The sequence below is a fragment of the Bos javanicus genome, chromosome 7, assembly GCF_032452875.1.
Source record: "Bos javanicus breed banteng chromosome 7, ARS-OSU_banteng_1.0, whole genome shotgun sequence".
Classification (NCBI taxonomy): domain Eukaryota; kingdom Metazoa; phylum Chordata; class Mammalia; order Artiodactyla; family Bovidae; genus Bos; species Bos javanicus.
This window is the reverse complement of record NC_083874.1, coordinates 59,164,449-59,179,379: the sequence shown is the minus strand read 5'-3', so window position 1 is coordinate 59,179,379 and position 14,931 is coordinate 59,164,449. Positions and strand designations below refer to the sequence as shown.

At 35.2% G+C, this 14,931-nt stretch overlaps 2 protein-coding genes across 6 annotated transcripts in view; one reads left to right on the top strand and one right to left on the bottom strand.

Moving 5' to 3' along the window:
- The window catches only part of LOC133251455 (sperm-associated acrosin inhibitor-like), a 96,045-nt gene extending 93,562 nt beyond the window's left edge, over positions 1-2,483 (top strand). For all 4 annotated transcript variants that reach the window (XR_009737622.1, XR_009737623.1, XM_061423951.1 and 1 more), the window contains one exon: positions 286-2,483. Coding sequence is in view for 2 of the 4 variants with exons in the window: in XM_061423951.1 (XP_061279935.1) it covers positions 286-328 (43 nt within the window). In the remaining 2 variants the exon portion in view is untranslated. The remainder of the gene's footprint in view (positions 1-285) is intronic.
- A 5,600-nt stretch (positions 2,484-8,083) lies between these two features.
- Positions 8,084-14,931, bottom strand: part of LOC133251450 (ovomucoid-like) — a 30,308-nt gene continuing 23,460 nt past the window's right edge. Inside the window, exons 3-6 of one of the 2 annotated variants that reach the window (XM_061423934.1) lie at positions 11,400-11,494; positions 10,413-10,453; positions 9,807-9,919; positions 8,084-8,171 (exon numbers count right to left, since the gene is read on the bottom strand). In XM_061423934.1, the coding sequence (XP_061279918.1) occupies positions 8,126-8,171; positions 9,807-9,919; positions 10,413-10,453; positions 11,400-11,463 (264 nt within the window). In that variant the 5' untranslated portion in view covers positions 11,464-11,494 and the 3' untranslated portion in view covers positions 8,084-8,125. Of the gene's footprint in view, positions 8,172-8,250; positions 8,374-9,806; positions 9,920-10,412; positions 10,454-11,399; positions 11,495-14,931 lie in introns of those variants that run through there. The other variant, XM_061423933.1, reaches the window with a different exon arrangement.

The window sequence follows — 14,931 nt, the reverse complement described above, 5'->3', positions numbered from 1 at the left end:
TTCTACTTTTAGAGAACCAGGAATACAATCTCTAATCCTCTTCCTGAGGTCTGGGTGGGTTCCAAGGCTGAGTCAGGAGGGAACATGTAGGAAGAGTCAAGTAGCCCCAGGGGGTCAGGAGGACCTGTGCAGAGTAGGGGCCTGGAAGGGGCCCTGCTGCTTATGGAGCGCAGCCCTCCTAGCTCTGTCACAGTCAGTCTCCTCATGGAGAAGCACTTAGTGCAATAGTCAGGCAATTTTAAATACTTTTTAAAATAATTTTTCTTTCTCTTTCTTTCTTTACAGAGAAGATGGAAGATTTGATTTTAGTCATTGGGGTCGTTGCTGACTCTGCCTCAGCCACAAATTCCTATGGCTTTTATTGTAATCCTGTTTTTCTATGGATTCTACAACCAATTAGTCTTCTAAAACAGGGCTTTAAATTCCTAGATGACCAGACTAAGCCTTCAGTAATACACAAGACAGAATGTAGATTGTTGGAGAATTTTTCCAACTCTAAGAACCCACCAATGAAAAAGATTCCTTTTTTCTTTCTTCAATTAAACATTGACAATTGAAAACCTACCTTAATTGTGTGTTCGATAATAGAAAACCTAATATGGTTTGTAATCATGAATATTTCAGTCAAAAAAATGTTAAGTAATATTATCTTTATTAAAATACCCTTTCTGTTTTTGGTTGATTAGTGGGTTCAGTCAGTCAGTGAGTTCAGTCACTCAGTCGTGTCTGACTCTTTGCGACCCCCTGAATCACAGCACGCCAGGCCTCCCTGTCCATCACCAACTCCCGGAGTTCACCCAGACTCACGTCCATCGAGTCAGTGATGTCATCCAGCCATCTCATCCTCTGTTGTCCCTTTCTCCTCCTGCCCCCAATCCCTCCCAGCATCAGAGTCTTTTCCAGTGAGTCAACTCTTTGCATGAGGTGGCCAAAGTACTGGAGTTTCAGCTTCAGCATCATTCCTTCCAAAGAAATCCCAGGGCTGATCTTCAGAATGGACTGGTTGGATCTCCTTGCAGTCCAAGGGACTCTCAAGAGTCTTCTCCAACACCACAGTTCAAAAGCATCAATTCTTCGGCGCTCAGCCTTCTTCACAGTCCAACTCTCACATCCATACATGACCACAGGAAAAACCATAGCCTGGACTAGATGGACCTTTGTTGGCAAAGTAATGTCTCTGCTTTTGATTAGGGTGTTAAAACACCTGAATACTTTTGGTAACTATAATTAAAGAAATAATCTCAAAGGTGAATAATCCATCACTTGGAAGTTTATTAAAAGTGCAAACAGTTGGGCTTCTCTTTATTCTAAAAGGTCAAAACCTCAAGAAGAGGAATATGGGAACTTGAATTCTAACAAATATTACACGTCAATCTTCTGATCATAAATGCTAGCCAAGTGGTTCAGTAGCAGACCAGCCAAATTTGCCTTTATTGATTTAGAATATTCATTTGTGCTCCATGTCTGATGCTTCTCTATTTATCTCCCAACCAGCAAGAAATGGCTTTATTTGAGTGGTCAGTTTTCATTTAAAGCTTGGTCCAGACAGAATTGTAGACTGACTACTAGAAAGCAAGTTTCAAGCTGCTACATATGTGATATCAGACCTGCTCGGCTTTTCAGTAAACATTTTTACCTCTAAAAGATAATCTATATGGGAGTTACTTATTCATTTACATTTTTTAATAGTAATTCCTAATGAAAGTATCCATTAAAATACATAAATTTAGAGTCACATTATTAAAATGCATTCAACCACTTCAGTGGTCCTTTTCATTGTAAAAGACATGTATAAGAAATATTAATCAGTGAATTGCTGGTAAATTTATGTGTGTATTCTTTTCCATTATAAACAATGTTAAAAATTAATTGAAGAACACTTGATTTACAGTATCATAAAAATTAACATGTCCCATTTAAAAACAAACTTTGTTTTTTAAGTATATATTCACAATGTTGTGCAACCATCACCACTATCTTCTTACAGAACATCATCTCACCCATTCCAAGAAAAAACCAAACAGATAAACCCAGGTACTTCCCAATACCCCACCTATAATTCTTGGCAACCACTAAACTGCTTCTGGTCTCTCTGCCTCTTTGGGACATTTCACATCAATGGAATCATATAACATGTGAGATTTTCTTATAAATGGAATATATAGGTCTATATCTACAGTAATTCTTTGTTTTACTGCATTTTGCTTTATTGTACTTCATGGACACTACACTTTTTACTGATTGAAGGTATGTGGCAACCTCATATAAAGCAAGTGTATCAGTGCCATTCTTCCAACAGCATTTGCTCCCTTTGAGTCCCTGTGTCACTTTTTGGTAGTTCTTGTAATGGTTCACACTTTTTCATTACTGTTATATTTGCTATAGTGATTTGTGATAAGTAATCTTTGATATTTACTACCATGACTCATTAAGAATCATTTGATTGTCAGCATTTCTTTTGCAATAAAGCATTTTAAAATCAAGGGACGTGTACATGGTTGCTTTAGACATAGTGCTATTGCATGCTTAATAGACTGCAGTATATTGTAGCATTGCTTTTCTGTGCACTGGGAAAGCAAAAAATTCATGTGACTCACTATTGAAATATTTACTTAATTGGTGGTCTGGAACCAAACCCACAAAATCTCCAAGGTATGCCTATATATCAGTATATATGGAAGGTATCTTGTTTCTAGTTTCTTTTACTTAGCAAAATGTTTTCAAGGTTCATCCATGTTGTAGCTTGCTATCATACTTCTTTGCTTTTTATGACAAAATAATAATCCATCTTATAGATAGAACACATTTTCTTTATCCATTTATCAGTGGACTGAATATCCTTGATGTGTATAATGACACTGTAGCTATTAACAGTCCTGTACAGGTTTTTGTGTGACCATATATTTTCATGTCTGTGGATATATACCTAGGAGTAGAATTTCATATATACTGAAAGACAAGTACAATTTGCCATTAAAAAGCCATGCTCATTTTATTGGTAAAAATTTTCACATTTTTATTGAAATTTTGTGATTTCATTTTTGTGATCTACATGGTGGATTTTCCTTGTTCAAATTCTCCAATATTAATTCTTAGTGAAATTGTTTAATGGAGTATACAGTTTTGGAGTCACATTGTTAAAAAAAAAAAAGCATTCAGTTTGTTTCATAACCTTTTCCCAACATAGGTTGTGTAGAAAATAACTCTTCAAAGAGTAAATCAAAATCAAAGTGAGGCACTACCTCACACCCATTAGAAAGTCTGCTATTAAAAAAGCAGAAAAAAACCCCAGATGTTGGCAAAGATGCAGAAAAATTGGAATTCTTGTGCACTGTTGGAAGAGTGTAAAATGGTGCAGCTACTATAGAAAACAGTTTGGCAATTCCTTTAAAATTTAAAAATAGAATTACTGTATAATCCAGTAATTCTACTCCTGGACATATACTCAAAAGACTTGAAACCAAGATCTTGAAGAAATATTTCTATGCCAATATTCCTAACAGCAGAGTAGCCAAGAAATGGAAGTAACACCTATGACCATCATCAAATAAACAGATAAGTAAAATACAGTACATACATACAATAGGATATTATTCAGCATTGAAAGAAAAAATTCTGACATATTTTAACAAAAGGCAAATACTCTATAATTCCACTTATATGAAGTACTACTAGAGTAGTAGCAAAGCCATAGACACATAAAGTAGAATGGTGGTTTCCTGGGCTCAGGGGGAGGGAGATGGGTAATTGGGTAGTTGTTTAACGTGTAGAGAATTTTAGTTCTGTGAGATGGAAAGAATTTTAAAGATTGATTGTTCAACAGTGTCAATATATTTAATGCTAATAAACTGTATGCTTAGAAATTGTTAAGACAATAAAATTTATATGTATTTTACCACAATTAAAATTCTGAAAGTTATTCCGTTAACCCTGATGTATTCATATATGTATTCTTTTTATTTTTATTAAAAATATTGTATAAAAACCTATTATGTATCAAGCCCTAAGTAATATTATAGGGAAAAGCTGTTAAGCAAAAATAGATATAATACTATTTTCTCAGAACTTTCAGTATACTATTTAAAATTATTGTCCACTAGGAGTGGAAACCATTTCTTATTGAGTCACTATTGTCTACCAAAGCTCTATGAAGCAGCTTCCCATATGTAATCTAACTTAGTTCTTAAAAGAATCTTATATTTTACTCAATAATGAAAATAAAAAACTTGGGATTTAATAATAGTTAAAACTTGACACTTTGGTAATAAAAGGCACTTTTAATATGCAACTTGTATTTTATTACTTTTAAACATGTTTATTTTTATATTTATATACCAAAAACATAGTCATTTTTAGGTATAATGCAATGATTATTGTAAATATACCTAGATATATAACCATCACAACAATTTAAGAACATTTACAGCATCCAGTGACTTCAGTCTGAGCCACGGACGGTAAAGCATATGCCTTACAATGCGGGAAACCCGGGTTCGATCCCTGGGTCGGCAAGATCCCCTGGAGAAGGAAATGGCAACCCACTTCAGTAGTCTTGCCTGGAAAATCCCATGGACGGAGAAGTGTGGTAGGCTACAGTCCATGGGGTTGCAAAGAGTCGGACACGACTGAGCCACTTCACTTTCCTTTCCTTTCAGATCATCCAGTGTAATCTTTCTTATATTTTAGATGTCACTCCCACTTCCAACCCTCAGCACCAGGCAACCACCAATCTCCATCTTATTTGATTGCTTTGCCTTTTCTGGAAGTTTTATATAAATACAATGAAACACTATGTTGTCCCTTGTGTCTACTCCTTTGACTTCTTTTACTTTGTATAATGTATTTACAAAGATGCCCTATCCAACAAAATCATTCAATTGAATAATTAGGTTGAACAAGTGAAGCATGTTTTGTAGTAACAAGAAATACAGTGACCTCTCTTTGCTATGGAATGATGTCACTTGCTTGTTTCAATAATTTTCAGACTGGCATGGAAGTGAAACCCACCAGGTTGAAGACCAACTGGAATATAGTTGATCCTGCTGACAGAGGTACTATCCTGTGGGCAGCCATTGTCATTCATTGGGATTTGTCCCTGGTGAGAGCATGGAAACTCATGGTTAGGCATTTGAGGCTCTGGAAGATCCCCTGGAGAAGAGAAAGGCAATGCACTCCAGTATTTTTTTCCTGGAGAATCCCATGGACAGAGGAGCCTGGTGGGCTATTATAGTTTTGGGGGTCTTAAAGAGTTGAACACGACTGAGCAACTAAGCACACACAAGGCTCAGATATCAAGGCAGGACTTAATATGATTTTTTTTAATGACATCTTTTTTGTTTATAGATTCTTTTTTAAAGTTTATTTATTTATTTGGTTGTACTGGGTCTTTGTTGCTTGGCGCAAGCCTTCGGGCAAGCTACGGCATGGGCTTCTTTGCTGTGGTGCGTGGGCTTCTCATTGCAGTGGCTTCTCTTCCTGCGGAGCACAGTCTTCAGTAGTTGTAGCACATGGGCTCAGTAGCTGTGGCGCATGGGCTTTGTGGAATCTTCCTGGGCCAGGGATCGAACCCGTGTCTCCTGCATAGGCAGGTGGATTCTCATCCACTGTACCACCAGGAAAGTCCAATATGGTATCTTAATTTAGGCTTTATACCAGATATAAATATATAAAAAATCATTTGAAGTAAGAGAAAGGTAGAAAACTGATAATCCTGAATATTAGGATGTTTATCTAGATCTTATTCTGTCGTACCTGTCATTCAGGCAAGTTCTTCTCTGTGGCTTTCATTTAACCTTGCTTATACAATAAGACATTGGATTAAAGCAGGGATTAGTTGTCTGCAAGCATTTTTGATATTATACCCTCACAGGTAAAATGTTTTATAATATATATTTAATTATATATGTCATTACTATAATGTATTTTTTTAAATTATATTAAAGTATAGTTGATTTACACTGTTATATTTCTACTGTACAGAAAGTGACTCAGTTATACATATATATTTATTCTTTTTCATATTCTTACATACATTGACAGGAATGTCTTTTGATCAGTATAGAACATAACCAAAAACAGAAATTAAAAAGAATGTAAAAATTCATATTGGAACATCTCCAGGCATCCAACTTTAGAAACCACACAACATGATCAGTGTTTTAAAAAAAAATGTACAGTGAATTTGTACTAAGGAAGCTTCAGTCTCTCACTTGCCATCCCTGTACACACATACTCAGATCATCTCTGTAATATTTCTACCATATAAGATAGGAAAAGTAATAGACTAAATATCTATAACTTTTCTTTTCTTTCTGTAACTCTTTAATACAGTAAAATTTTTTGCTATATTACTCCCTAAAAGGTACAGCACAGGAGGATGAAACTCAGGAATCCAACAAGGCCATCTATTGGCCTAAGGAAGGAAGATAAGAACACTTCCTGAAAAGTTAGAGTCAGTATGTGTGACATCTAAAGGCAGGTTTGGTGATTATGCTTCTGGTATGTATGGAACTGTCAGCATTCTGAAGAAAAAAATCCCTTGCCAGGTTAAGATCGGACAGATATAAATGAACCTTGCCATGGCTATGGCTATAAAGAGGAAGAAATCATTGATGCATTTATCCAAATAATGAAAATTCAAAATGATTTCAATAGAACTACTTATTCATGAGACCCTGCAGGGCTATTTCTGATTCTTCTATCCAACTGGACATTGAGGTTGTATGTACACTGATTCATATCTCCCTATTTAGGCAAAGGTATTCAACTCATCATCACAGAAACTCATCTGGGGCAACCTCTTCCTGACTTAATAAAAGAGTAATGCAGTTTAGTAAAATTTATCTTTATTACCATAATAGCATATTTTAGTATATTTTAAATCATACATCTTAGTTCCTTATTGTCAAAAAATGGACTTCGTTACAGCTAACTCACTTTTCCATGAAGACTAAGAAATGTGCAGAGCCTTAACATACTTCTTGAAATACCAAATAAATGGGAATTTCTCATCTTCTGTTAAAAAAAATCTTTAATGAAATGTCAACAATCCTTTTTCATACTGCCCCAACCTGAAAGCAAAATATATAAGGCTACAACAAAGGTAATGTTTAAATAAGCTGAGGTAAGATGGTTCATGGGCTTTCCTTTCATGATTTAAGACAGAACTTCAAAATCTGTAATTTTAGATAATTAATTACACCTGTCTCTGGAGAAGGGAATGGCAACCTATTCCAGTATTCTTGCCTGGAGAATTCCATGGACAGAGAAGCCTGACGGGCTACGGTCCATGGGTTCTCAAAGAGTTGGACATGACTGAGCAACTCCCACCACACTTGAACCACGTATCTGTGAGGACTAAAGCAAGTAAGTCTGTGAAGCCTTACCACAGTTTTGATAATAGAACATCTCTATTAGTATCAGATTCCTTCCTTGGTTAAAGAAACACACACACACACACACACACACACAAACTTTAAGAGCATTTCAAACTATTTTTTTCTATCAACCTTTTTTAAAGCAATAGAATAGAATAGAACAAAGGTAAGGCTTCAGTAGATTGAGATAGTGACTCAGTGGCATTTATTTCAATGATTTGGAATAAGATGGAACTTAAATAGTCCACAGGAGTAGATCGATACTACAAACTCAATTATATAACTTTCTGAACCACTGTTATGTTCCTAGAAATATAAATAATTTTCTAATACCAATTTTCTCAAAAGAGATTTACACGGGATTGTTTCTCATTTAATTGTGAATAAATCTTTTAAGTATCCACTGTGTTCTTTCAACCACTTAGGGATATGAGAGTGACAGAGAACAAGAACCCACAAGAGATGTTATATTTTTTGCATGGTTAATCTTTTTTATTTAGGCAATCATGATTTTCATAGGAAATTATGTATGCCTTATGTTTTCTAAAACAGGAAAGTCATTAAATCATATAGAGTCAGAAATACTGAATTCAAGAATTTTCAAACTTTATTATGAAAAAGAATGTATAGAGCAATCATATAGAATATGTCCTGAGTTTCCTTACTCTTTGTAAAAACCATGGAAATCCCCTTCAGTAAAACAGAAAGGATAAGAGGAATCATTTCATATAGAAAGTTACATCAAGGAATCAGCATTGAAAATAACTAATAAATTTAAGTTGATCACCACGTTTCCTAAAAAGAAAAAGAAAACATAATTACGTTATAAATTCTGTATGAGACTCACTGTGTTTCCCCTGAGTTAGGACTTTTGACTAAAGGACTCAGCATTGGTTGAATCTATTTTCTGAAGGGCCAGGAGCTGTCTAGTGACCATAGCCAAACTCTGTAGCCATCCTTTGTCTTCTCTATGCCAGTGAAACCACGCTTACTTGCTCTATAAAAGTATGCAAAGAGTGTTTTAAGAATGAGAATCAGCCTTCTCTGCTTCAGAATAAATTGACATCATTGCCTGTTTAATTTCTGAAGAGAATGAGAGTTTTCTCTTATGGACTGGCCTGGCTCTCTGTGCAGATTCCAATGGCTTTGTTAATTCCAATTTGCACTGAAAAACTGCACCTTGGGGCAGATCCTATTGAGGCACATCTCAGAGGCTGGCTTATCATCTAACCAGGTTTTGAATATTTTCTGACCCTCAATTCCCTATGTAGATGTCCCTCTTGCCTCTTCTCCCTCCTGTGGAAAAGGAGGATGGACATACTGCTTGCTAGGCTGACTGTTTATCTACTGATGCTTCTCCAGTTGTGATAATCCTCCTGCTGAACTTAACTTTCCTGAGGCTTCTCTCTAGTGTTGTCTTCCTTCTTACCCATCTCTCCATCCCTGAGCAACAAAAGCATGTTGACCCAACCTCTGAAAGCCACACTATTTTGATCTATCTTCATAGGAAGGAAAATTTGTGTTTTCTTCTATTTCTTCTTCTATTGTTTTCTATTGCTTGATTGTTTAGTAGCTTCTCTCTTTAAGACATAATCAAATACTTACATTGTGATCAAGTAAGTGCATTAAAATCTAGCCTAATTAAAAGTTAAGTGAATAACAGAATTTTGGAAATTTAGTTCAAAGAACAGTATTTAAGATACAGTCCCTTCTTTATACTGTTTCATTCTATAAAGGGTCACTTCATTGTTCCTGCATGGTTTGTAATTATAAATGAACTAAAGTGTAGGGAAAAGTTAAAAAATCTACAATGCAGATAATGAAAATATATCTTTATAATGAATATATTATCTCTATGTCATTAAAGTAAAAGTTAAAAATTGTTTTAGGTGAAGTAATTCATCTATTTCTACTGTTGTTAACATTTTAATTGTTTAATTATATTTCATTCATTTAATTAATTTGGGTGTTGCACTGCAAATGAGAGTAATTATAAAGATAACCCCACAACAAAATTCTTAGAAATGATAAATTCAAAGGTATAGCAATTGTGCCTTAGTGTATTTGAATTAATGCCAGTACTAACTAGAGTTCTTTTTCTTTTATAATTTTATTTATTTATTTATTTTTGTTGCTGTGTGGGCTTTTCTCTAGTTGTGGAGAGTGCACCGGCTTCTCATTTCATTGCTTCCCTTGTTGTGGAGCATGGACTCTGAGCTAATGCTCAGTAGTTATGGCACACAGGCCCAGTTGCTCCATAGCATGTGGGATCCTCCTGGACCAGGGGTAGAACCTGTATCCCCTGCACTGGCAGCAAACTCTTCATCACTGAGCTACCAGGTAAGTCTCTGTCCTAGAGTTCTTAAAAGAGGCATTAATATTAAAAATAAGTATTAGTATGAAGATAAACATACAAATTTTGTTTCTTACCTAACTTCATTGCAGAAGGCACATGCATTGCTATATGTATTGCCATCTGATGCACAGACAGGAAAGTATTCATTGGTGCAACCCGTTGTATCTTCAAACTTGTCACAGTCAGGCTATAAAAGATATTAATACTAGCTACAATAACAATATGAATAGCATCTTCCACACACTGTGAGCCTACTGATGTCCTAAACTTAGTTCTTTCTTGACTTAATATTTGAATATTCAATTTGAATTCAAATTTAAATACTGTAATTGTAATATTAGAATATTTCTTGGCACATGGAACAAGCTCTGTGATGGTTTTGAATATGTGAAAATAGGGCACATTCTATTCATGTCTATTTTCTTTTCCACTCTCCTATTCTGAGCTACCATCACCTCCTTCAGGTCAATTGTATTGTCTGTCTGTCTGAATGACTGTAGTTGACTACAGCCACTTTTAAAGTTCCCAAATATTTGTATTGAATCCTTGTATCTTTGCTAAAAACAATGCCCACTTTTCTTAGGATCAACATTCAAATCCTTAATTGCCTATGAAATTAAATATCGATGGCGGTATAACAAACACTAAGTTTTAATTTAAAGATCCAAATGATAGTTTACCAGATGTATTTCAAAACGTGTTGAAATTCCGAAGGGAATACCTGCAACCAGAGCATAGATTAATAATATGTCACTCTTTGATGTTCTTTGACAAGTTATTATCTAAAAACAGAATAAAGAATATTATTCTTTGTAAAAAAAAAAAACTCAATATATATTTGTGATGATGCCTGTTTCTGAGATTAGATACTAGAATACAAGAAAAATCCAAAAATTAAATCTCAGTCAATATGCATTCATTTACGTCTGCTTTGAATCTGACTACATTGCACATACTCTTCCATAGTAGTTTATATAACTCCAGCTAACAGTAACTCTGTCAAAAATAGGTAGTACCCCACTTTGTATATGAGAACCTTGAAATATAGTAAGAGCCTGAACTTACATGAAAGCATTCCATATTCAAGGAATAGGATCTGCAAACAAATTCATTATATCTCATCTAGACTGCCAGGCTCCTCTGTCCATGGAATTCTCCAGTCAAGAATACTGCAGTGGGTAGCCATTCCCTTCTGTAGGGGATATTCCTGACCCAGGGATCAAACCTGGATTTCTTGCATTGCGGGCAGACTGTTTACCGCCTGAGCCACCACGGAAGACCAATCTTAGTCTGCTGCTGCTAAATTGCTTCAGTTGCGTCCGACTCTGTGGGACCCCATAGACAGCAGCCAACCAGGCTCCCCCATCCCTGGGATTCTCCAGGCAAGAACACTGGGAGTGGGTTGCCATTTCCTTCTCCAATGCATGAAAGTGAAAAGTGAAAGTGAAGTCGCTCAATCGTGTCCGACTCTTAGTGACCCCATGGACTGTAGCCCACCAGGCTAGTATGCTTTAAAAGCACCTCCTACATCATCCATTGAGCATTGGTATATAAAAAAAAAAAAAATTATCATCAGTCTCATCAGTGAGGTCTCTATCCATAGTTGGCCCAAGTTTTGACAAATACTGAATGATTAAAAGTTTCTCACTAAGAGAAAAATTACTCACCAGAGAAAATGGAAGATGCCAAAATGAAGAATGAAATAGACCTTATCATTTGAAAGTAAGCCATTTTGTCTTTTCAGTGAACTGGCAGTGAGGCTCTGGGAAAAGAAATGAGTTCAAATAGTAGTTTGAAAAGACACATATCTTGGTGATTGTATTCAGTTGAAGAAGAATGGCAAAGGTTACTTCCTTGAAGGATCCTCACTTCAAAAGAATACCTCTGCTCTCTATCTATCCCTGCACTCCCAATTAGAAAGGTCATTTGGCTCAATCTTCATGAACACTTCAGGAAGAATAAAAATAATTTACTGAAAATTTTTCATACAACATAACCATTTATCAAAAAGCAGGAGTATATATGCAGCTACTTTTAAAAAATGGTATAAAAGGAGGATGGAAAGATACCATCAATCAATCACTGCTCTGCTCTTTGTCATTGTAGATTAGAATATATTCTTCATTCTGACTTCATTCATTTACAATCATTATTTTTGAGATTCATGTATGTTGTTACATGTATGGATAGGAAATTATTTTTTAAATCACAGAATACTATCCCATTCTTTAATGAATATACCATAGCATGCTTATCCAATCACTTACCAAAGTGGGATTAACCCTATTTGAGTTGTTTCCAGTTTGTGGCTATTATAAACCAAGGTGCTATAACATTCTGTACATAGCTGTGTGTGACATTTATATTTTTCCCTCGAGTAATTAACTGGGAATTGGATAGTTGAATCATATAATGGGTCTATTGTTTGTTTAAGAAACTATCAAACTTTTTATAAAGAAGTTTTTATTTTAATGAAGTCCAATAAAACAATTTACTTTCCTGTATCATGCTTTTGATGTCATAGCTAAGACATTTTTTCTTAAGTAAAAATTCATAAAGATTTTTCCTCATTAAAACTTAGTTTTCTGTTTTACATCTAGATCTAAGAAGCTTTTCATGTGAATTTTATATAGAGTATGGAGTGTGAATTGAAGCTCACTTTTTTGTATATGAATATCCAGATGTTCAACCATCATATGGTGGGATTTTTTGTACATTTTATTGTATTTTCTATAGATAGTTGTGTTATACTTGAATAATGGCCAAACTGCATTTTCCTTTCAATCTGGATAAACTTTATCTTTTTTTCTTGCTGGATTACTGGCTAGATCTTTCATAACAATGTTGAATAAAAAGTAGAGCTGAACATCTGTTATCTTTTCTCCTTTTTAATATTTTGAGGGAACATTTTGAATTTTACTATTAAATGTAAAGTTGTAGATTTTTTGTAGCTGTTTCTCAGGTTGAGGAAATTCCCTTCTACCCCTGGTTATCTGTTTTTTCTCATTAAAATCAAGAATAGCTTTTGAATTTTGTCTATTTTTTTTCATCTTCTGAGATAATCATACTTTTTTTTGGTTAGTTTGATGTTTGTTACTATGTTGAATAACTGATTTTCAAATGTTAAATACAATTTGTATTTACAAACTTCACTGTGTCACTTTATATATTCTTAAGTTTTTCAAAATTTTGTTTAAATTTTGTAATCAATGATCATAAAGCATATCAGCATGTAGTTTTCTTTTCTTGTAATGTCTGTGTGGTTAGATTATTATCTAACTGGCTTCACAGAAAGATATGGAAAACATTCCTCCCATTTCAGTATTCTGCATGATTTTGTTTTGAATTGATACTATTTCTTTGTAATAAGTTAGGTAAAATTTTCTAATAAAGTTTTCTAGGTAACTAATTTTCTTAGAAAAGAAAGTCAATTCATTTAGTAGGTATAGGACTCTTCAGGTTGTCTATTTGTGAAAAAACCTTGGTATTGCATGTTATTTAAGGAATTCATGCATTTCTTCTTTATTTAAAAAAAAAATTCCAGCTTTTTTGAAATATAATTGACATGTACTATTTTGTAGGTATATGATATGGTGACTCAATACATTTATATATTGTAAAAAAACTATCACCATAGGGTTCATCAATACATTCGCCACTTAATACAATTGCCATTTCATTTTTGTGATGAAAACATTTAAGGTCTACACTCTTAGCAACTTTCAAATATACAAGACAATACTGTTAACTATGCTTACCATGCTATACATTTGATCTCCGGAACAGATTCATCTTAATAACTAGAAGTTCGTATCCTTTGACGCGTATCTCTTTATTTCCCAAACCTCCCAGTTCCTGGAAACTGCCATTCTATTCTGTTTCTTCCAGTTCAACTTTTTTTGGGATCCACACATAAATGATGTCAAACAGTATTTGTTTTTCTGTGTCTGACTCATTTCACTTAGTGTAATGCCTTCAAAATCCATCCATGTTATATCAAATAGCAAATAACAGAATTTTATTCTTTTTATAGCTGAATAACATTCAAATATATGTATATTCAATGTATTCACATATAATACATTGTTTCCAAATCTTCAATATTGTGACTAATGCTGCAAAGAACAAGGTGGTTCATCTATCTCTTCATTTCTTTTGGGTTTATACCCAGAAGAGAGACTGCTGGCTCATGTGGTAGTTTGGGGCTTCCCTGGTGGCTCAGATGGTAAAGAATCTGCCTGCAATGCAGGAGATCTGGATTTGAACCCTGAGTTGGGAAGAAGTCCTGATGAAGGGAATGGCTGCCTAGGCCAGTATTCTTGCCTGGAGAATCTCACGGACGGAGGAGCCTGGCAGGCTATAATCCATGGTGTAGCCAAGAGTCAAACACAGCTGCGCAAATAAGCACGCACATACATGGTAATTTTATTTTTAATTTTTTGAGGAATTTCCATCCTGTTTTCCATAGTGGCTGCTCCAATTTACACTCCCACCAACAGTGCACAAGTTTACCCTTTCTTTTACATCCTTACCAACGCTTGTTATCTCTTGTATTTTTATTGATAGCCATTCTGACAGGTGTCAGGTGATATCTAATTGTGGCTTTGATTTGCATTTCTCTGATGATTAGTGATGTTGAGCACCTTTTCATGTACCTGTTGGCCATCGGTATCTTTGGAAAGCTGTCTATTCAGTTCCCCTGCACATTTGTTAATCAAGTTGTTTCATTATTTATTGTTATTAGGTTTATTGATATTTACATATTTTGGAAATTAACCCCTTATCTGACATATGGTATGCAAATATTTTCTCACATTACACAGATTGCCTTTTCATTCATTTTGTGGATTTTCATTTTGTGTTCCTCAGGTTCCTCCCCCCCAACCTCCCCCGCCCTGCTCCCCACCTCCCAGCTTGAGTTCCCTGGTGTTTGTTGTCTGGGAGCCTGAGACCTCAGAACCATGGGAAATGCCAGGAGCCTGAATTTGCTGGAACCCATCGGGAGCTGACCAGTGTCACATGAGCTAGGCAGTGCTGAGTCAAGCTAGGATGTGGATTCATAGGTGTCCTCTAGGGGTCTGTTCCCATGTGAGAGCCACAGGGTGGGCCGAAAGCCTGGAGTTGCTGGAGCTGTCTGAGATTTTGGAAGCCTGAAGTTCCTGGAGTGGATTGAGAACCTGAGTTCATGGGAGCTTCCTG